Source organism: Eleginops maclovinus, chromosome 15 (assembly GCF_036324505.1).
Source record: "Eleginops maclovinus isolate JMC-PN-2008 ecotype Puerto Natales chromosome 15, JC_Emac_rtc_rv5, whole genome shotgun sequence".
Lineage (NCBI taxonomy): Eukaryota > Metazoa > Chordata > Actinopteri > Perciformes > Eleginopidae > Eleginops > Eleginops maclovinus.
The window spans coordinates 17,429,153-17,453,163 of NC_086363.1; the positions used below are offsets into that span (position 1 = coordinate 17,429,153).

The window sequence follows — 24,011 nt, forward strand, 5'->3', positions numbered from 1 at the left end:
TGATGTTCTGGATTGCACAGCTCTCCTCCTCCTCCTCTCTTTATTTGTGTCATCCATCCATCACTGCTGTCATTCCTCAGTAGTGAGTCAGGGGAGTCTGTCTCTGTACCTGGCCTCCGCTAACCTGCAGCTCTCCGTTACTCTGCAGCAAACTCTGCTGTCTCAAATATAATCCAGCAGCCTGTTTAATCAGGATTAGAGTTTTTAGAAAGGTTCAGGGAGAAATCCCAAGTGTTAAGAGCTACAGAGGGATAGTGACGCTCAGTACACGCAGCTTAACCTCTGACAGTTACTAATACTATTTCGAAACAAGCCAATGCCTTCAGAAAAGCCCAGAGGAGGTGCACTATATCCAGTGGTGAAATTTACTCAAGGACTTAAGTACACATTTGAGTATTACTTGATTACAATCCCTTTATGCTACTTTATACTTTCACCGCCTACATTTTGGAGGCTTTGTAATAAACTACTTCAGTTTCAGCTACTTTGAGTAACTACCTAATACATTGTAAAATATTATTAAAAGTTAAGCCATCCAATCCAAAATACTTACAAATAAATTAGTATTTCTACACTGTAATATTGCTTCTTTTTATTTAGTACCAGATCACAGCACTGCATATATATTATATATATCTCCATTTCCTTCTTCTTTTGTTTAAAATGTTAGGATTAAGGGTAAGATTTATTTCTCACTGAGTCACATACTGATCATGTGGCAGCAGGCTCTCATTGATTCTATTGGACTTGCTACAATAAGAGGGAATTTACAAAAACTTAAATTACCAGTACTCATTTCATTAAGGACATCTATGAATAAATATGTTACTAAATGATATTTGTTTCAATGACTAGGCAGCATCAAAGCCACTCAGTGAACATAAAAAACTCTCAAAAACTTTGTCTGCTAAATTAAATCCTTTTCCTTGTTTGCAGCTATGCTGAGCTGATAGCTGATTGGCCGGTGGTGGTGCTTGGGGTGTGCACAGTGCTCATCGTGGTGTGTGCCCTGGTGGGCGTCCTGGTTCCAGATCTGCCTGATTTTTCTGACCCACTACTGGTGAGTTCAGACCCAGAATAAAGCATAACACCTGAAAATAAGCAGCCCTGAGTACTGTGTGGTCTGTGTAAAGAGGAGATTAAATGGCTTCAGCCCAAATGCTGTTTAATAATACAACATGTACTTTTCTTTATGGGACAGATTTTCCACTATAGAATAGTGCCAGCACTGAATTGAAGAGCTCCATTTGGTTTTCCAAAGCTCTATTCCACATGGCCATGTTAATAGGAAATTGGTATGATCAGATGAGATGAAGATAAAAAATATATATCACATGAAGTCTTAAATGATCAAATGCTCAATTTATAAAAACACCATGATGACTGAACGTGCCTCCATTATCAAAACCTGTTTCCTTGTCTTTACTTTCTTTCTTTTTTTAAAGGGTTTTGAGCCACGGGGAACAGCCATTGGCCAGCGGCTGGTCACATGGAACAACATGGTGAAGAACACGGGCTACAAAGCCACGCTGGCCAACTACCCCTTCAAATACGCTGATGAGCAGGCCAAAAAGTAACGTCACACACACCTCTTACACTTTACACACATAAGAGTTTCAGCTTGAGAAATTAGGATAAGGTATTAGATTACTTACACAGACATTAAATCCAAATACCATTGGGCTTATGTCACTCATACAAAATAATTGTTTTTTGTAGCGCTTGATTCACATTAAAATGGCTGAAATGAAAAGTACTACGAAAAAATTGACATATTTTTGACATTTGGCTGTAAAATGAGGCCTTGATCCTGTAACCTGTAACTGAGGCAGTCAGGATTGGTGAGTGGTGACAGGCATGCTAGAAAGTCTGAATCCCTCCTGTAAGAAAAGGGGAGCAAGATGTGTGCATCCTCAAGGTTATCAGCTGTGTTCTCATCAGAAGAAGCTCTTTACACGTTTATAATTATGGCTCTCTCAAGGTCAAACCATATTTCATATTGGATGTATCGCACCAATTAGGTCGTCCACTTGAAATTGAATTGGTTGTTTATCTGATTACATTGCCATGCATCTTTAATTTGGCTGTAATGAATGATGTAGCTTCTGTTGGAGCCATTCATTGCTCTGTAATATTAAATAGTTGGACATTTATTTAGTTGCTGTTGGGTATTTAGTCATTTGATTATTATTTATCGTTCATGTGAGTGCTTTTGTTTGGAAGGCAGGCTCAGGGACTGGTGTGAGTTGGTATTTAGTGGTAGACAGGATGAGGAGAGTCCCAGGAAAGGCAGCTTCAACTGTTTTGTTTTTTGTTATTTAACTAGGGCAAGATAAGAGTTTTAAAAATAGAAGCTATTGCTCTTCGTCTTAACGTAAGAAAACAAACTGCACAAACCATTTTTCCAAATTCTTGCCTAGGGACTGGACTATATTTCTGTGTAAGATTTGCTTCCCTGTGCCTAATGGCAGTTTAATTTTGATTATTTATATTTGGGTTGAGGACAAGTAGCTGCTCTAGCATTAGCATTTTAGTTAACTCACACAGCTCTGAATTAGAATTCCTTTATCCAAAGGCTTAAAAAAACATCCCATCTCCACTCCGCTGATTAGATCCCCTCAGTCTGTGTCTTCCTCTCTGTCTCCTGCTGTGTCTGTGTTGCTCTCTTTGTCTCCCCCTCTGTCTTCCTCCACCTGTCTGTCTGCAGATGTAATTGTGTACTTACGTGCGTACGAGAGGCCTCTGCTGCTGTCAGCAAGCGTCCCGGCCCCATCTCCCCCCCATCTGTCAACCCCTCAGTCTCTCTCTTGACAGCCACCTGATTACCCTGCCTTCCTGTTTCTAGCAGAGGACATGGCCCCTAAAAGAAACCCCACATACACACTGATAGAATTCCTTTCTGAACCGTCGATGCCATGAAGGGACTGCCGTACTCAGAAAACACATCATCCTCGCAAAAAACACACATAATGCAAACATATACGCCAGTGACTTGTCTGCACGTCGTCCCCTCAGGGCCCCCGTTCAATCAGAGCCACTATTATGATTATTATAATAATGACAGCGCTGTACGTCATTCATCTGACTTTCAGGGGAACAGCAATTACTGCTGCATTTTTCATTACTAAGCATCAGACGTGTGCTCCCTTTGCTTTGTGTCACGCTGACTTTCCATCCGTGCATCTCTGGATCTCTGTGCTGCGTCTATAAAGTCATGCAAGCTTCCTTTTGTTCTTTGAAAAAGGGGCTATCAAACTAACACTTGATGCTAATGCTAACATAGAGTAGCATTGCAAAGGTTCCCTCAAAAAAAAGCCATGGAATATTTTTAGTACATTTGGGAATATATGCAATATGCAAAAACTGTAGATCTGTGGATATAGTTATTCGTTTACTAAGACCACTTTAATGATTTTTGATGGGCAGAAGGAAACAGCTAACGTTAGGCTAACTACATCACAGTTGCACCTTTTGCATCACCACTGCTAAGCTAAAGGCGGCTAATGTTTAGCGTGATGACGTTTAGTAGTGTCGTTTAGTCTCTTGGTAGTAACAGCTGTTTTTTATGACACATAGAAGCTTGGGACATTCACCAGTGGGGTATGTAATTTTGTACTTTATGTTGTGGAACAAAACGTCAAAATCTTGTGTTAGCATTAAGTAGCAGTATCACTTTATCTGCTCAATTATTGAAATCTGCCAGTTAAATAGGTTTCCAGGCATAATTTGAATGACCATGCTTATTTTTATTTACCACATTGTCTAATTGAATCAAAACATACAGTACATCTTAGTAATGTAGCTCATTGTTTTCTTGTTTTGTAGTCACCAAGAGCCGAGGTGGTCCGAAGACCACTTTGATCGAGACAAACGGCAAGCAGAGTGGGACTTCAGTAAAGAGTTCTTCTGTGATGTCCCTGGTAACATTTTGAATACATAAATGACAGCAATTCATTTTAGATTGAATGAAAATTACTAAAAAAGATAGAGTAAATGCACAACCTCCAAAGGAATTTTGGCCAAACTCAAATTAATATCGGTACAGCATATTAAAGATGGTCTGATGGAAGAATGTAGCTGACAGTATTTACCTTTCTTGTATGGATGTAGAACAGATTTAGCAAAATAAAACCGTTTTAATTGGATTATTTATCAAGGTATAGATGTTTTTCTTTTACATTGGAGTGAGAACTTTTTAGCCACCACATCTCCAGATTGTAGAATTGTCTTGGTCTCAGATTTCTTTCCTTTTATTAATGCTGGAAAGATGGTTTTCACATTTTTCTAATCAACCTCCTCTCTCCATGCAGGTGACAGTTACTCTAGACTGGTGTTCGCATCAGCTGAGGGGAAGAACTTGTGGAACATTCAGGCCATCAAATCCATGTGCAACCTGGACAACACAAAGGTACGAAAACAAAGGAGAGGTCCCGCGACTGGGAATGATACAGTACAGTTGCCATTATTAATTTAATTAATTTCTTACTTTGTTTTTTTTGTTTTTTATTTATTAATAATATTTTCTTCCTATATAATGATATGTTGTCACATGACTTGCTTAATTTACGTTTTTTTTTATTTTTTATTGAGACCAAATGTTTGTTTATCTACCTTTTTATGCATTCAGAATGGAGGAGACATTAAATAGAAAAATCTAATATTGTGTTGACGAAATACAGCAGTACAGTTTTTTGAAATGATTCTCCTTACGGCAGAACCCTACAGAAAGCAGAAAATTAATTATGGTTTATATTATAATATTATTTATTGTCAAAAGGTTGTGTAGGGTTACATTTGTATCATTCAGTGTATACAACAGAAAAAATGTTCGTTACATTTCAGCTTGAGCACCAGAGGCTTACATGTGCTAACCCCCAGATAGCCCGATGCTAACTTAAATGGGAATTAAATAATGTGAAATAAAGTTGTTCAGCTTTTCTAGATTTTTGAAATGTTATCAGACTAAATTGATCCAATTCAGAGCATGATCGATTTAATCACTGTTGAATAAACGTATCATCATACATTTTGGGAATTTGATTGATTTACTATTTGCCTCTGTTCCCAGGTGCGTTCCCATCGTGACTACTGGAACCTCTGTCAGCGCACCAACGACGCCTCTTGCTGTCCCAGCTGGACGCTCGGTAACTACGTCGCCGCGCTCACCAACAGGTCGTCCTGTCAGAAGATCACAGAGCGCAACGTGACGCACACTCTCAAGATCCTGCGCTCCTGTGCCAAGTACTACCACAACGGCACCCTTGGGCCCGACTGCTGGGACATGGCACTGCGACGGAAGGACCAGCTCAAGTGTGCCACTGTGCCCAGGAAGTGCACCAAGTACAACGCCGTCTACCAGATCCTCCACTTCCTGGTGGACAAAGACTTTTTGAGTCCCAAGAGCCTGGAGTCTCCTCCTCCTGTGCTCAAATATAGCATGCTCTTCTCCCCCACAGAGAAGGGAGAGTCCATGATGAACATTTACTTGGACAATTTCGAGAACTGGAACTCTTCAGATGGAATCACCACGGTGACAGGGATTGAGTTTGGGATCAAACACGACCTCTTCCAGGACTACCTCCTCACGGACACGGTGTACCCTGCCATAGCTATCGTGATCGTGCTGCTGGTCATGTGTGTGTACACGCGCTCCGTTTTCATCACTCTCATGACAATCATCGCCATCATCAGCTCACTCATCGTGTCTTACTTCCTCTACCGAATGGTTTTCAACTTTGAGTTCTTCCCCTTCATGAACCTCACAGCCCTCATCATCCTGGTGGGCATCGGCGCAGATGACGCCTTTGTGTTGTGCGACGTTTGGAACTATACTAAGTTTGACAAGCCGCACGCCGAGCTATCAGAGACGGTGGGAGTGACTTTACAACATGCCGCCCTGTCTATGTTCGTCACCAGCTTCACCACGGCTGCAGCTTTTTACGCCAACTACGTCAGCAACATCACTGCCATACGCTGCTTCGGTGTCTACGCAGGCACCGCCATATTGGTGAACTACATTCTCATGGTCACCTGGCTTCCAGCTGTGGTTGTGCTACACGAGCGCTACCTCCCTAATTTGTTCCCGTGTGCCAGGCCTCAAGAGCCGCAGAGTGGATACTGCACCCGGACGTTCTGGGCCGGTCTTTGTCAGAAGGCCAACAACTGCCTGTTCACCGTCTCCGAGGCGTCACGGATCTTCTTCGAGAAGGTTCTCCCCTGCATCGTCATCAAACTGCGCTACCTCTGGCTCTTCTGGTTCCTCGCCATCACAGTGGGGGGGGCTTATGTTGTCTGTGTCAATCCAAAGATGAAGCTCCCGTCTCTGGAGCTGGCCGAGTTCCAGGTATTCCGTTCCTCGCACCCGTTCGAGCGCTACGACGCCGAGTACAAGAAGCTGTTCATGTTCGAGAGGGTCCATCACGGTGAGGACCTCCACATGCCCATCACCATCATCTGGGGCGTCACTCCCGAGGATAACGGGGACCCCCTGAACCCCAAAAACAAGGGGAAGCTGATGCTGGATAGCACCTTCAACATCGCCAGTCCTGCGTCTCAGCTGTGGATCCTCAACTTCTGCCAGAAGCTGAGGAATCAGAGCTTCATCTTTCAGTCAGAGGAGCAGGACTTCACCAGCTGCTTCATCGAGACCTTCAAACAGGTTAGTGTGTGGATACTCTAGGGATGCACTGATACAACAATAAGCATCAGTATTGATCCTGCAAAGGACATAATCCCTGAATCTGATATCAGAAAAAAAAGATAATCCATTAGCTCTTATTTTGAACAAATGTTCTTAAGAATAAGTAGATCCAAACAAATATTTAATATATATAGCAAACGTATGAGCTCAGGTTAAGAGGGACAAACATAAGGTTTTGTTATTATCAGATACTGATATGGTAGTATTCAGGTCTTTAACTTAGGTAAAAGTACCACACTAAAAATACTGGTAAAAAAAGTATAATCATGAATTGGAAATTATACTTCAGTGAAAATAATCAAGAAAATATGTAAAGCTGTTAAACTAAAATGTACCCAATTCAGAAAAATCTATTAAAAATAGAAAAAACTGCCTAAAAATGTCAGTTATTCAAAATAATTAGAAGATAACTTTAATGTTCATAAATGCAATTTATCAGGTGGTTAGTTTATGAATCAACTAAGCTGTAATTGTACAGAGTGTTGGCTAGTTTACTTTATTACAAAATATCATGTTTTTTTCAATAGTTTTGATGCAAACATCTGTATGATATAAGTAACTTTTAACAGAAGCGCTTAAAAAATGTGGTAAATAAAAAGTACAATGCTTCCCTTTGAATTTCAGTGGAGTTTAAATATAAAGTGGCATTAATGGAAAAAATTCAAGTAAAGTACCTCCACTCTGCAATGACTCTACCTAATATAAAAAGAAGTCATACATTAAATGCGACCTAATGGGAACACAAAATGTACTTTGTAAAGACATTAAAGTGTCACATGATACAGTGATGTTTGACCCCCCTCTCCTGTTACCAGTGGATGGAGAACCAGGAGTGTGAGGAGGCCTCCGTCTACCCCTGCTGCAGCCAGTCCACCTTCCCCTACAAACAGGAAGTGTTCGAGCTGTGCATCAAGAGAGCCATAATGGAGCTGGACCGGAGCACCAACTACCACCTGGACAGCAAGACCCCCGGGCCTCGGTTCGACATCAACGACACCATCAGAGCCATAGTGTTGGAGTTCAAGAGCACCTACCTCTTCACCCTGGCCTACGAGAAGATGTTCCAGTTCTACCGCGAGGTTGTTCTAACTTTCTGACGTCACTTTATGATACATTCCGTATGTTTGCTTATCCTGATACTGATGATGGTGGTTCTGTTGTAGGTGGACGCCTGGATCCTCGAGGAGCTCCGCTACGCCCCAGCAGGCCTCAGCCACGGCTGGTTCATCAGCAACCTGGAGTTCTACGACCTCCAGGACAGTCTGTCTGACGGCACTCTAGTTGCCATGGCGCTGTCGGTGGCCGTGGCTTTCAGCGTGATGCTTCTCACCACCTGGAACGTCATCATCAGTCTGTACGCCATCCTGTCCATCGCTGGGACCATCTTCGTCACCGTGGGCTCCCTGGTGCTGCTGGGCTGGGAGCTGAACGTCTTGGAGTCCGTCACCATCTCTGTGGCCGTGGGGCTCTCCGTAGACTTCGCCGTCCACTACGGTGTAGCCTACCGCCTCGCCCCCGAGCCCGACCGCGAGGGAAAGGTGATCTTCTCCCTCAGCCGCATGGGCTCCGCTATCGCCATGGCGGCGCTGACCACGTTTGTGGCCGGGGCCATGATGATGCCCTCCACCGTGTTGGCCTACACCCAGCTGGGGACCTTCATGATGCTGATCATGTGCATCAGCTGGGCCTTCGCCACCTTCTTCTTTCAGTGCATGTGTCGCTGCCTGGGGCCCCAGGGGACCTGCGGCCAGATCCCCCTGCCCAAAAAGATGCAGTGTCAGGTGTTTTCTGAGGTCACGTCCGCAGTCCCCGCCCCTCAGGGGAAAGGGAAGTACCAGCTGGACAGCGGGGACGGGGAGGCGGAGCATTACGAGTTGGAGCCCCTGGCCTCCAGTCAGAAAAGTGAAGACAAAACCCGAGAGGAGCCCGAAGTGTGTGCTCACCTCTACAACGAGGTCCCTGCTCACCACCACACTGGCCCCTTCCCACACATCCAGTACACAAGCAAAGCAGAGCCCGGCAGGACAGGCCCTGAGAACGGCCTGGTGGCAACCCTGAGCACGCCGTCCAGGTGCCAGTTCTCTCAGAACACTACCTGCACATGTGGGGACCCTTCACCTCCTCACCACCTGTCCCAGCAGTGGACCCCCCACTCCTGTGCTCAGCCTCCCATGGACCCCCCTCCCACCCCTCAGCTCTTCCCGCTTTCAGGAAACCCCCCCAGCAAACCAAATGCACCCCATTTAGACCCAGTGTACACACATATGGAGTGCCGCATGCACTATGTTCACTGCCCTCCCGCCCACTTCCACCACTGCGCCCAGGGACGAGTAGTGGCCCCCAGGCAAGGACCCGCCCACAGCTGCAATCTCAGGAAGTATTGCGTCCACTCTACGGGCCCGCAGGCCGGGTCAGCCAGAGAGCAGAGGGCCACAGCTCTGACCCAGGATTCTGGCTCAGAGCCCGGGGTGCCAGGAGCCCATAAACATGAAACAAGATCCTCAAGCCCTGACAGTAGCCACAATATCAGCCCCCCTGCCCTGACTCAGACTCAGTGCCCCTCCCCCTCACCGGACTCGCCTCACAGTCATAAGACTCAGAAGGGAAAGGACGGTGACCGTTGCTGTGGAGACAATCACACGTCCCCCACAACCACTGACACAACCAGACAGGTGGACGCTTGTTGTAAAGACCCTGGCAGCCAGGAGCAGCTCAGAAGTATTCCCGTCACACGGGAGGAGAGTGGGAAGAAGTGCAAGCGCTCCTCCAAACGACAGCGGGCGTCCTCCGCCTCGCCAAAGAAACTCTACTGCTTCAACAGGACGCTGAAAGTGAAGTGCAATTCAGCTTCAGAGTGTAACGTGCCAAAAACTGACACCAGCGTGCCTCCTATCGCAATACACACCAACCCCTCCTCAGAAAGCTTGTGTTGATGATACATGGGATTAAATAAAACTCAATTCTGAACAAATGTTCAAGAAGAGGAGCGACTAACACTAACGTCTCTGTGCAATTGAACAAGGTGTGTGATGCTGACCAAGTGCCTCTGCTGTGTTCACCAAACAGCCCCCACTCAATAGGATCTGTATACATGTTTCTTCTTCTACTTTCACATCAAGAGGAAATGTTTCAGTGTCAAACACGCACTACTTGTTAAAGCTAAATCCTTCTGGGACCTGATCTTCTCACACCTCCATGAAAAGTTGCTAACTTCAGTGTTAAATGTATTCCTGCAGCAGCCATCTGCACCCCCATGAAATGGTTTATAATGTGATATTGTAATTATCATTAAATGTTGTTGAGATGATAACATCTACAATGACGGAATTGTGCCACGTTTTACAAGCTGATACGCCTCAACACTTTTTCTATCTTTAGGAACCGGTGTTAAATAAATCTTTTTGTTTCAACTTGGCCTCAGATAAAAGATGATTAAAATGTCTTTTTTTTTAATCACTTCTGACTTTTATTGTCTGCTCTTTCAATCTTGTGTACACACACACACACCATAAAATAAAATGAGGCTCTGTTGAAAGATATCTTGAATGGTAACACCTGTTTCATTGTGTCATTACTGCTGGCGCCTTCAGAGCTATCTCTTCCATCTGGCCTGAGGTTATTGACTGGAGTCAGAGTGGGCGGGGCTTTCTGTTCTTTATTCTGTTTGCTTTACACAGATATAATGACTGCATGTGATTCGGACCTCATTTTCTCACAGCAACAAGTCCATCTAATTTCTACTGAGGAACTGTTCAGAACGGACACATCGTGCTCATTTTCTCTACTGTGACATATTTTGTTCCAAAAGCTCTTTATTTTCCAGTCAGGCCCCCTTGGGTAATTGGAAATATTTTTGAGCACCCCCTGTTAAGACAAAACTCAATAATAAAATGAAATAATAATAATTGATAAAAACAGACATTTAAATAAATTCTTATATTCATGTATTTTCGTTTAGATTATTAGTGTTCGATACCAAAAGGGGTATTTGCTTTATTTTGAATAGCATAACTTATTTTTTCGTAAAGATAGGCGAGTTAGTTATTCAAAATAATAATGCCACTTCCGGTAAAACGGCAACAAAAGGGGCAGGAATTATGGCGGTCGCCCTCTTTATTCCTAATGCCACGGAGGGAGAAGTTGGCGACAGTCCTGGAGGTCAGAGACGCCTTTGGTATATTTTTCCGTTATTTCATTCGTTTAATCTGCGTCCTCTGTTGCCTTAGATGGTGTTGCGCAATCGCTTTTACGCAGCGTAACTTGTGTGCGCTCCTTTTGCTCGTAATATTTTAAACAGCGCAAACAGTTGCTTTGCTTTCAGGTAAAAAAAATACTTCCTAAATAATTCATTTATTAATGATGTCGTTGAAGAATTACGAGTTGTTTTACGTTTGAGTTATCATACTCTGAAAACTCAGGAGTGGTTTATTTTGGATTTTAAATAAATTTAGGAAATGGCATAACAAAATGTTTATAATTTGATGTGCATGTCATTAACATGTGTTTGTTCTCTGTGTTAAAGGTTTTCAACCTGATACAAAGTGTCTAAAATATCGAAAAATAACTGGAGAAAATAAAAACACTAAAAGAATAAAGACACAATGATCAACTATAATTTTATTTATTTTGTGGGATAGAACATCCATTTGTACGTAGTTGGTTCAACAAAATGTACAAGGTAATAAATACATTTTATAAACATTTTTGATTTAATTATAACAAAGAGCGACCAATGTTTGTTAACAACTTCCTCCAAAGCTTCACGCTCCCCCCTGCAGTACCTCCACGCCCCACTAGGGGCGCCCACCCCCCGCGTTGGGAACCATTGCCTTAGCCTATCACGCATAATGTGTTGGAGCGCTAGCCAATTGAAACGCAAGTATTACATAGTGATGACACTGCTACGGAAGTAAACAAAGGAGTCCAGTGGAGGCGTAACTTGGGGATTTTAGCCTTTGCTGACCATTTACATGCACTAAAACCTATATAACACCCTACAGGAAAGGGAAAACCCCAAAGCAGAATAGGGCCTCTTTAAGTACTGTACTTGTACTTCACTACATTTCCTCACTGGCAACGATGGTCTCCAGGTCACATGGTCTCCTCTCAGCCTACGGATATTATCCTTCTCCCATCACCCTCAGCATCCCTAACTTTTGACGTTTACTATCTAAACAGGCTAAACATTTTCCATTGTCCGAGCATTTAAACCCTCCATCTCCAGCTCTTTTGCATTTGCCAAATCAGCCTTTATGTTTGACTTACAATGTTTGTTTATATCAAGAAACACACTTGAGAAAAAAGAGATAATCCCTTTTTGGCTCGACAATAGTCTCTCTTTGGAACAGTACACTCCAGAGACCAAGCTCCATTTCTCTTGATGAGGAATCTCACCGCCAATCTTGTTCTCACTATCATTTAATGCTGCCTGCTTTGACGTCTCAAATGTAGTGTTTTATTATTTCAGATCTTTTTTTCTCACACGACGGGGCGCTCCTGTGGAAATGTGATGAACTCATCATAAGGCATTAGTTTCAACTCCTTCCAACCGCAACTCTGGCTGGAAGGAGCAGCGGGGAAATTAACGGCTGATGCTGGAACCTGAAGACCCCGGGGCAGGCTGAGGGTGTCAGAAGGAAAAGTACCGCTATGCTGCTGCCGGTTCTTCACTGCGACGCCCCTTAACCCCAGAACAAACTCCCACAAACAAACAAGCCCCATAAAACACATTACGTAAGTCAACCACCCACACTGGGCTGATCTTATTCTGGCTTACAGAGATCAGTTTGTCCCCCCATGGCTGCCTTTCTTCTCCTCTCAATCACTGCAGTGAAGAGGAGTCCTCTTCCCGCGGAGGATCCATCCCCAGGCCTGCGTGAGCGTCCCTGTAATTATATTTGCTTAAACAGAGGTCAAATATTAGCTGTGGCCGTGGGGCAGGGTTTATTACATTTCCCTGCGAGGGAAAATCTCAGAAGCATGTGTGTCAGTTCTAAGTATATTCTGCAGGCCTGAAATAACTGTGAAGAGGCTGGAGAGCTTGTTTACAAGGTAAACATTTGCTTCCACTTTTCAAATTAGATTTCAGTCAAGCTGCCGGACTGCTCCAGGATCATGGATGAGTATTGCCTTCTTTCTCTATCGATCAGAAGGGCAGAAAGATACAGCAAAACATTGTGAAGTTACCTCTTTAAAAAAATCCAATGGGTTGTTAGGAAAATATAACACTTAATCCTTTTTCTTTCTTTTAAATTAAAATGAATAAAGATTCAAATAATTTCACTCTGCAATTTTTTACGGTCGCTACATATTTAATCATTTGTTTATTGGCTATTTTTCCTATCTTCCTATGCAGTATGGTGTGTCCAAAAATGTCCAGGTTAAAGATACATCTAAGATGGGTAGTCATGAAATAAATGTTATTTGCCTGAACACCGGACTTGGGGAGTAATAGATTACATGATTACTTATCTTATCAGATTAATGGTATGTTGTTTTTTTAAAATGCGGATAACAAGCAGGCTTTATTGAATGATCTATTACTTTGCACATTTACAACACTTTTATCATCTTACAACTTTCTTGTTAATTGTTGTACAATTTCGTAAACAGATTTCTACCCGCTACCTTTTACAAATACAGAATGTGCATGAATACCAATTCAAATGTAAGTGGTTAATCTATTAAATTCCAATTGCGATTTCAATATTTGTTTTAACTCTTTTTAAACCGCACAGCATTTCCACTTTAGACTCTGATTTACTGTTCATATTTCAGGGTGTTTCATCCTATTCCCTTTGTACTTACCTTCTGGTAATTTAAAACGGTTACAGAATATTCATTTTTCCATAATGTTCTAAAAATAGTTTTCTAATAGTCCTATATTTGCTGCTAGGCCCCAGCAACTTAATACCTCTTACTGTGTTAATAAATGCACACTTTTCACAAAAGCAAATTCATTTTTTGTGTAAACCTAATTGGCAATAAACCTGATTCAGATTTAAACTTGCATTTCACACATTTGATTAATGCTTGTAATATTTTAAACCATAAAGAGTTGTTTTTTGACAATATTCAAATAAAAATCAGAATTCATTTGACATTTCATATTTTAGAGAATGCCCATTATAATGACAATGAAAATTGTGGGAAATCAACATCCTTATGTCATATGACATTTTAATTTAGTCACCCAAAAGCTTCTATATGCTGGTTCACCATAAAGCAAGTACCTCTTATAATACCACCCACCAACCTCTGGGGGTTCTGACTAAATTAATTTTTGTAAAAACGGAGAACAATTCAAACAACTACACAATGAAAGTGAGTGAGCCAGATGTTAATGTTGCTCTGTGTTCAGATTAATGGACTGTCCACAGTGTATAAGCAGCAGGAGCCTGCAGACGGGCCCTAATGTTCAGAACAGCTGGCTCATAAAGACAGGAGGATACAGGCGGCTGGGGCCAACAGGACGGAAGCTCTCCTCTGCCCAGTGGCTTCCTGTTTTCAGACACACTGCTCAAATGAAAGGGAACCTGCTGACCCCGGATTCACTCTCAATTTACAGTCCTACACACAGGAGAACCTGGGGAGAAGCTGCTATTGAAAGTGAGTGCTGTAAGGAAATTGTTTTAAATAAAGGAGTGGAAAGTGACACACCCAGTGCAATTCAAATCTGTTTTCATGTGGTGATCACTGACTTTATAATGAATACACTGATCAATCCAGACCGACATGCAGAGCCCTTACAGTCTATGGTAAAGTCAGTAAAGAGCGCTAACACTCGCCATCTAGTGGTGAGTAGTCCAAATCCAGTCAAAGAAATAGTGATCCATTTTTTTTTCGTCTGATCTAAATTGCTTTTCTCCTGTGTTTATGAAAAATCTAAAATGTTTTACCAGGATAATATTTCTATATTTCTAATTATATTTATATTTCAAACACAAATCTAGCTTTTGGTTGTTTCATTGTTTTACACTACTTATACACAGTGGTGTAAAGTAACTAAGTACATATAGTCTTCAATTGTATTGACTACAATTCTGAGGTACTTTTACTTTACTTGAGTATTTAATATTTATGCTACTTTGTACTTCTACTTCACTAAAATTCAGAGGTTAATCGTGTACTTTGTTAACGTTAATTGTGTTGTACTCCACTACATTGATTTAATACATTCAGTTACATTACAGGTTTGGATTAATGATGTGAATATAATCAACCCTTAAATCAGTTTATTGAAAAAATACTTTACATACAATTAGATATAGTGGGTAAAAAACACAAGATAAGATAAGATGGACCTTTAATAATCACAGTAGGGAAATTAACATGTCCAGGCAGCAACAGAAACACAGGTATTACACATCGATTATACATTGGAATTAAAAGAAAAATGTAAAGTAAATCAAAAAATAAGAAATAAAATAAAAATAGCAAGTAACAGGAGTTATTATTCTGTACACATTTCCCTGAATTCACCTGTGTTCAGGTCTGCATAGAGCAGCAGTTCTCCACATCTGCAGCGATCATTTTCTCTCTCCAGCATTTCAAAGTTGTGCTGGAGATTTGCTTAATGTGAAATGAAGAAAAAGCTGCCTAGTAAAAGTTTAAGATGATACATTTAAATATCATAATAACAGATTAAAATTTAACATTATTTATTTTAATGTAGTCATTGGGTCCAAAAAAAGCTGTAAAAGCGTACAATTAAAAAAGATTTATATATGTAGAAGGAATTATAAATGGATTTCATGCCATGCCACCTATTTACTAAATACATGAAAATTAAAAACAAAACTCTTCAGGCTCATCGGGTTCTGGATGTAGTTCTGAATCTTTGCCTTTACTTTGTCTGAAAGTTGGTGTACTCATTTCCTTTTATTTCTTGAAATCAGAAAGTACCTTTTAAAGCGGAGACTAAGAAGCCTAAGGTCTTGCTCTCTGGGGACGCTTCAGCAGGGTGGATGTTGGTATCATCAGGTTTTCTTGGTTAAAGTATGTTCTTTTTTACAACCAGAATTCATATAGGAACTGCTCCGATGTTCTCCAGCTGGATACCCTTCTCCATCTGAGGTTGGACATCAGGCTGTGCAGGCTCAAGTTTGTCCTCGTCAAACTTTTTTCCCTTAGTGTCTTTAAGTATCTGTGAGACGAGCCGCTCATAAAACCACTCCAGGTCCTGAGGGTCCTCCGGCCAAGTCAGGTACTCCCTCCTCTGGACGAAAACTCTGACTGCGTGGTACTTCATCAGCTGGTAGTGAGCCAACTTGAGTTTTGAGATAGATGTCATTAGTCATGGTCAGGAGCTTACGTTTTCAATGAAGAATAAAATCTGTAACCTATCTGTAATTTTCTACAAAGTGGTTTTCTCACTAGCCAGAATACAAAATGTAGCATTTAGCATCTTAGTACCAGATATTCTGTCAGGAATTGGGGCTCAGAACCACAATTCAAAGATGAGAGGAAATGTAATATATTGAATTTGTCATTGTGGCAAGAAGAAAGTCCCCAGATAATATAGTTAGAATTTCCTTCATGTGTCAATAGGCAAATGCTTGCTAGCAGCTAGTTTACCTTGCCCCAAATTTCCAATAAAATCAGATAGTGCTAGAAATATGTAAATTAAATCTTATATTTCTACATATGACTGCCAACTTTCAGAGAATTGGTGTAAAAAAAAGTAAGTCAGCAGCCTAATACACACCTTCCCTACCACCACCATAACCAGGAAGTTTGTCAGCTCCTCCAGCATCCGGCCCTGAGCCATAGTAAACGCCTCCAAGCACCAACCGTCTGGAAAGAGGAACGAACCGGTTAGTTTGTTTAACCTCTTATATTTTCATTTGGTTATTCCTTTTATTTTTGTTGGGGCACAAAGCAATATTTCACTTTCTTGCTACAGTTTAGCTAAAATGCACCTCTCCATACCTGTTAGTCAAAATATGATAGAACCAGGAGATGGTTCTCTTGGCTTTGTAGCACAACAACTCAAAGTCCTAGTTTTACTAGTGTGACTAGTTCTTGGCTTGGAGAAGGGACTGTCTCAAGGTTCTGCTGGTGACAACCTAAAACTCACTGTGTCCAAGAAACAGTCCCTCAATTTTACAATTCAGATTTGAAAACCACTGCAGCTAGGAGAAAAGTTAAACCACGGATAGTTAGTTAAAGACAAGATCTTCAGGGAGTGGAAGAAATGGAATGAATGTATGTCTCGAAAGGTCAACTGTTCCTGGAAAGAAAGTATTTCAAGGACAATTCTTAAGGACACTACTGCCGATTTGTTTCTACATATCAAAGTTAGAAATACTGTACCTTTGAGGAACTCTTTGGAGACTACGCACACAGTCTTCCTGCTGCCCCAGATTGCATCCCTGATGTTGGTCAGGTGATCCTCGCCAGGCAGGAAGTCTCTGGCCTCGAAACAACAGCGGAAGAGGTTCTCTTCAGAAAACTGGTTATCCAGCTTTTTCAGCAAAGCGGCTTCCACCCACCCATAGTCATTTTCGCTAAAGCTGAGGAAGGCATCATACTGCACCTCGTCCACAGGAGGGTTCAGCTTTGGGCCTTCAAGAACCCTACCGATAATCTTTTTATAGATGATGAATACGTGCCCTCGGAGACGGGCGTAAACAATCCCGCTGAGGATGAGAGTGATGACCAGGAGAGCGGAGGAGATGAACAGCGCAAACTGAAGAACTTGGACGGCCTTGTCGTCGTCTTCCTCACACGGTTCGATGACCCTGGAGTAATTCAGCAGAGGGAGATTATGGAAAGTGGCTGGGAACTCACAGCTGTACTCCTCAATCGGGCTGGGGAAGGTTACATTGGTCTCGGTCAGCCACTTCAGGAAGCTCTGTAGATCGCAATTACAGTGGAACTGATTTTCAGCCAGACTGAGGAAGCTGAGAGACAGGAAAGTCACAGGATCCGGGGAGGCTAAAAAGTTGTCCGAGAGGTCCAGTCTTCTCAGGCTGCTCGGGAAGAGATCCTGCTGCAGATACGTTAAGGCATTATATGATACGTCCATCTCATAGATTGAGCTTAAACCGCTAAAAATCCTGTGTGGGAAAGTTGAAATGGAGTTATGGCTTATATTTAGACCAAGCAGGTTGGCTAGATGATCAAACAGGTCGAGGCACTCCCCCCGCGCCCAAATTACATTCAGAGAACTGTCATGAAGATCCAGCACTTCCAAACTGTTGTTATGAGGAACTTTCGGACTCATTGTGCACCACTTGATGATGTTGCCACCATAGAAGAAATTTTGAAGACGATTGAATGTAGTTAAAATTGTATAAACATCCTCTAAATTTGTTAATCGGTTGTCTGTAACATCCAAATGGATACTGTTGTGGCCGAATTTGCTTATTTCATACAGATATTTTAATTTATTGTCGCCCAAAAGAAGATAATCCAAGTTTGGTAATGCAGGCAGGATATCCAAGGACTCTGAGGGAATTTCCTGTCAGATATAACGCTCGTAACTTTGGAAGACCGCTGAAAGCTTTTTGTCCCAATGCGCCAATGTGGTTGTAAGACAATTCCAACACCCGGAGGTCAGTGAGATTGGCAAATGTATAAGAATATATTTCTCCGAGGAGGTTGTATGAAAGGTTGAGCATTCTTAAATGTCCTTGAAGACCATTGAAGGCATTTTTTTTTATCTGATTGATATTGTTCAGAGAAATGTCAATAATTATTGCATCCCTTAGAGGACTCAAAAATGCCTTCTCCAAAGCAAATATACAGTTTCTAGACAGATCTAGAATGTTGACTGAGCTGTTCATGAGGCCTTCAAATGTGCTTTCATCTGGATCAGGAAGGTTGGCGAACGAGAGGCTTCTGCCTATGTGTCCAGAGAATATAACATGAGCAATTGGAGTACCCTCTATTGCTTTGAACCAGTATCTTGATGTATTTGTGTCCCACCCATTACTTGATAAGTCAAGGACTTCAAAGGCCATCCCTCTAAAAGGGTTCCCACATTTCTTCCAGTCAAAATCTTTACTATAACCGTTATGAAGTTTGTTGGAGTTCAAATTCAGGAGTTTGAAGTATTTCCCCCGGAAACCAACCAGATCATGTTCACATAAGGTTTCAATTTTATTCAATTTGAGGTTAAGCTGTGTGAACTTTGTAAGTTTTGGAAAGAACAGTCCTGGTCGGAGTCTCACAATTTTATTACCAAAGAGATCAAGGGTTTCTAGGGACAAAAGTGGCTCCAGGTATCGTTCTGCTAAAATGGAGTCTGACAAATTGCAATAGTCCAAAAAGAGGTGTTGTAAATTAAACAGTCCTGCAAATGACCTTGGCTCCATCTGAAGGCCAATATTGTAGCCCAGGACCAATTTCGTCAATTTTCTCTGCCTTAGGAAAGCATTGTTCCTTAAGACTAGCGGCACCTTCTGCATCCCAAGATCTAGTTGTTGCAGCTGGTCATAGTTTCTGAGCGAGCTGCTGTTGATCTCACTGATGTAGTTCATCTCCAGGTAGAGGTGGGTGATGTTGGGAGGCAGGGCCGGAACCCAGTAGTGGTTCCTTGAGGGGCAATTCGCCACAAGGCCGTGCAACTCGCATGATGGGTAGCATGTGGGTACCTGCAAATTCAAAATGACTGGACTTTTTAGTTGAAGCAATAATTCGACATTTGAAGAAATGCACCAATTCTTTTTTCTGGTCGAGAGTTAGTTAAGTTTAATGTGGAACCAGCAGTCAGTTAGCTTAGCTTAGCATCAAGAAAGGCAGAGAAAGGTAATGATTGAGCTTTTGATAAATCCTTACAAAACAGTTTAATTAGTAAACTTTAAAAGTGCTGATTAGACAGTTTGTGTTACGGTTCATACAGAGCGATGTTAGCTGTTTCCACATGTGTCACGTCTCTGTGCTAAGCTAAGCTAACTGATTGCTGGTGACAGCACCTGATCCTCGGCAAAAAGTGATTTGGCTTGAATTCAAGCACATTTTCAAAAGATATATTTATTGACCAGAGGCATCTACATCAGATTAACATTATCTGTTTTTAATTAATTTCCTGTTACTATCAACTGTTCAGTTTTGTAAAACAGTGAAAATAATCCATTTGAGCTAAAAGTCACACACATACCTGAAGGTATACACCAATGAAAACCAACTGTATAGCTGACGTCCACATCCTGCCTGACCTCGCCCTAACATGAAGAGGAAGTCAAACATTAGCGACGCTTAAAGAATGTGATTTATAGACAGGTAGGTATGTAAGCTTTTGGTAAGGCTCATAAGAAAAAGGGCAAACTGTGTCAGATGTTTGCTTAGGCAGCTATAGTCTGTACACAACCATTCATGCCTGATATAGGCTTTTATAATAAGTTCCATTTGAATAGTTGACACATAATCCACAATCTTATAACTTAAATGTGTCATATTGTATTCAATTTTACTCCTGTTGCATTTTATTTTTGATGTTAAAATGTTATCTGGATTTATAAGTCAGGGTATACTTCACTTTCTTGCAGGGTTGAATAGTAACAGATTACATGTAATGGGATTAGGGAGTTAGAATACAAAACACAGTAACAATTCCCTGCCAGTGATATAATAATAAATAAAAATATGTAATCAGATTACTGTTGCATTTTTTTAAAATAGGGAATTTCAGATTTCTTTTCTGTAAATAGTTCTGTAGGCTAATACTTTAAGTGTGAATCCTATGCCTACTGCCTGAATCTGCTTCATGGTTTTCAATTTCTTTGGTTCATTTGTTCTGGTTTTAAATCAGTAGGTGAACCTTTACTGTATAAAATAGTGTGTGAGCTTAACTGTGTGTGTTAAACTAAAACTGAGCATTTTCTGTCTGCTCAGATTTTGTTTGCTCGTTTTAACACAAGTATGTACTCATGTGTTTCATTGCTATTCTACTGCTACTGCCTGCTTAATGAAGGCAGCTTTGCCTATCAATAACATCTCTGAGCAGAAGACACATTTTTGATACTAAATATTCTAGCTTCTTCTTTTCTAATGTCACATTTTCCCGTTGGCTTATGTGGTGTATTAAATCTGTTCATACATACAGTTAGTTAAATCGGTTCATAATACAGCTAGTTACTCTCTGAGGTCATGGAGAGTGCAGAGAAGACGTCGTTCAGGGGCCGTATGGTGGGCAGTCGGATGTTGTATAATAACTTCCGAAGTACGTTAGGGGACACATGTCACTTAGTGAGGCATACATTGTTATTGATTACCTCATGTGAGCACACACACACTTTGGACACGCACGTACATGTTTCTCCTATAAAGTGTATGCACAAAGACTGTTCGAGGGGACTTCCACAATTGGCTCTGGGAACCTCGTATCGCCCGTGTTGGTGTCTGATACTATGCTGTTGTAATAAACCTTATTATGTACAAGCTGGTGTCTCTGGAGACTTCTTCATCATCTTCACAAACATCGCTACAAGATATACTTCACTTACATTCACATATACACATATTTATTTTCTCTTGTATTTATTTGCCTGCATTTGATATTGAGGTAATCCAAAAGTCAAATCACATTACATTACTTTTATTAGTTGACACTCAGATGAAGTTACCGATTACTTTTTTTTTTTTTACAGGTAACTAGTAATTACAACGAATTACATTTTAGTTACCATCCAAACCCTACCTTTTTGTCATTTTCAATCCTCGACTATTTCATTACTGGTATTCTACCAACTGGAAAATATTAAAAACATATACTCAGAAGAGTGAGAAGTACTCTGATCTTTTACTTAGTAAAAGTAAAAATACCACAGTGTAGAAATATTCTGGTACAAGTAAAATTACCGCAATCAAATGTTACTGTAGTAAAAGTAGAAAGTATTCTCATCTAAATGTACTTAAAGTAGCGACAGTAAAAGTAGTGATTGTTTGATTGGTCCATTTCAGAATAATATCTCTGATATGTTTTATAATTATTGATCATTAAAGTGTTCTCAGAGCTGGTAAAGCTGCAGCTAGTTTTAATGGCTTTGTATACTGCAGGGTAGCTGCTGGATTTACTCCAGGGGAACTACAGTCTGATTTAAGGGCTGATTATATTTACCATCATTAATCCTAACCTGTAAAGAATCAAAGGTATTAAATAAATGTTTGGAGTAAAAGTACATTTACCTCTGAGCTGTAGTGGAGTAGTACAAAGTAGCAGAAAAATGGAAATACTAGTACCTCAGAATTGTACTTAAGTCCAGTACTTTAGTTAGTAGATGTACTTAGTTACTTTACACCACTGTATAAACTGAATATTCACTTTTCTATGTAATATTTCATATCATTTGTATTTTTTCACCCCGTTTTTTTTGTTATATATCGTAAAACAAACGTACAACGTTTAGAAAGTTAAACAACACATGTTAGCAATTACATATCAAGTGACTTCATATTACTAACTGTGACATTATGTATTTACATTTTTTTTTTAAGACTCTTGAAATGATATGGCAGAATAAGGAACAGCCTTCCTCCCTGTCGTGTGAACAAGAAGTGTTGAAACAGACTGTGTACTGTGTACAAATCAGGGCGGTACTGCGGTCTCCTCCTTCAGCTTTATGTACACGCTTTCAAAATAAGTGTCATACTTGAGGTTTCGAGTAACATTGAGTTAGTTCCGAAACATGCATACGGGTTTATTGAACAATGCACTAATTTTAGCGGCGGATATCGATTAGTTGAAGTATGTCAGCGACTCCAAAGAACGTGTTTCAGTGCGTGGATCATACCTGTTCTTTATAGTTTGTATTTTACAGAGATAACGAAAGGAGAATCCTACCTGTGTTGGAGCAAAGTGGGAAAGCTGTTCCAAGTGTGTCCAAGTCTGTCCGTCCTCCTGCTGCCTACCCCCGACCACACTGCTAACACTGACAACGCTGGAGCTGCTCTCTGACAACTGGCAGTCCTTCAGAAAACACCGGGATATGGTGCAATTTCCCAAAGCACCAAATATCTTCTTTCTCTTTCAAAGACATCTTTCGTCATTGCTTTGCTCCAGTTGCAACCAGTGGTGTAAAGTAATCAATAACATTTACTCAAGTACTGTACTTCCCTACAATTCAAAGGTAAGTATTGTACTTTTACTCCACTACATTTAGTACCTTCAGTTACTTTACAGATCTGGATTAATGATGGTAAATATAATAAGCCATTCAAACTAGCTGCACCTTTACCAGCTCTGAGAACACTTTAATGATCAATAATTATAAAACATATCAGAGATATTACTCTGAAATGCTCTGTCGCTACTTTAAGTACATTTAGATGAGAATACTTTCTACTTTCACTGGAGGAACATTTTGAATGCAGGACTTTTACTGTACCAGAGTATTCCTACACTCTGGTACTTCTACTCTTACTTAAGGACAAGATCTGAGTACTTCTCCCACCTCTGGTTGCAACAGCCTATCCCCATGTTAGTGAAAGAGCTTTATCTTCCTACTTACAGCCCTCTAACTCTTCACCACAAATGCCTCCAGTGGTGGAGGAGGTATTTAAATACTTTAGCAAGTTAACCTATATCCAGGGGTGTAGTGCTACTTTAAAAAGAGCAGTACTAAAATGCAATATAAAGAAGTGTGTCTGCTGTATTAATAGCTGAGAGTATACCTCAATAACTGTATGTTATTATGACACATGACAAGGAAGGTATTGAAAAAAGAAACCTTGATTAAACATTTTCTTTATTGAAAAAATCTGTGTTTTATTTTCAATAGCTTCTCTTTAATGTGACCTTATATATTTAAATCAGTCTCTAATGAATACTAGTCTCTACGCAGCAGACACACCTCTTTATATTGGATTTAAGTACTACCTCTAAAATTAATATTTGTATTGGAAATCCAGGCTTAGGGTTAAGGTTTTTTTTTCAATACCTTTGTTGTGTCTCGGCAAATATGCTGAATTATGGTTATGGTTTTTTGACCTTAGTTTATGTATAATATACATATTATGTATTGTCTAGTCTGTGTCCAATAATCCTTTTTGTTGTCTGCCATTTCCTGTGTGTCATTTCCGGTTTTATTTTATCACTAACATCCTTTCTCATTTCAGGTAGCTTGATTTCCCCTCCTTGGTTGTCCCTCCCCTTGACCTGATTAACTGCCCCGCCCTTATTGTTTACACCTGTGTTCACCTTATATATTTAAGCTGTGTTTGTCTCTGTGCCCAGTGCCAGATCGTTTTGAGTTATCGCCACGCTAGTGTGCATTATGCTTAGACTTTTGTACGACGGAGTATTAGGGCCACATATGAAGAAAAAAAATATTTTTGCCGTGACGAGATTAAAGTCGACACGGCGACT

General features: G+C 40.9%; 2 protein-coding genes across 5 annotated transcripts in view; one reads left to right on the forward strand and one right to left on the reverse strand.

Annotated features, from left to right (window-relative positions):
* Nucleotides 1-10,252, forward strand: part of disp1 (dispatched homolog 1 (Drosophila)) — an 89,693-nt gene extending 79,441 nt beyond the window's left edge. For all 4 annotated transcript variants that reach the window (XM_063902859.1, XM_063902857.1, XM_063902861.1 and 1 more), the window contains 7 exons: nucleotides 937-1,060; nucleotides 1,446-1,573; nucleotides 3,826-3,920; nucleotides 4,311-4,408; nucleotides 5,069-6,658; nucleotides 7,516-7,779; nucleotides 7,864-10,252. In XM_063902859.1, coding sequence (XP_063758929.1) covers nucleotides 937-1,060; nucleotides 1,446-1,573; nucleotides 3,826-3,920; nucleotides 4,311-4,408; nucleotides 5,069-6,658; nucleotides 7,516-7,779; nucleotides 7,864-9,633 — 4,069 coding nt within the window. In that variant the 3' untranslated portion in view covers nucleotides 9,634-10,252. The remainder of the gene's footprint in view (nucleotides 1-936; nucleotides 1,061-1,445; nucleotides 1,574-3,825; nucleotides 3,921-4,310; nucleotides 4,409-5,068; nucleotides 6,659-7,515; nucleotides 7,780-7,863) is intronic.
* Nucleotides 10,253-14,988: 4,736 nt separating this feature from the next.
* On the reverse strand, nucleotides 14,989-22,613 carry tlr5a (toll-like receptor 5a). Its single transcript, XM_063901692.1, is given in 6 exon segments — nucleotides 14,989-15,968; nucleotides 16,407-16,495; nucleotides 17,015-18,141; nucleotides 18,143-19,316; nucleotides 19,806-19,869; nucleotides 22,488-22,613. Coding segments are annotated over 4 exon segments (2,505 nt in total). The 5' UTR covers nucleotides 19,186-19,316; nucleotides 19,806-19,869; nucleotides 22,488-22,613; the 3' UTR covers nucleotides 14,989-15,722.
* Between the last annotated feature and the right edge of the window lie 1,398 nt (nucleotides 22,614-24,011).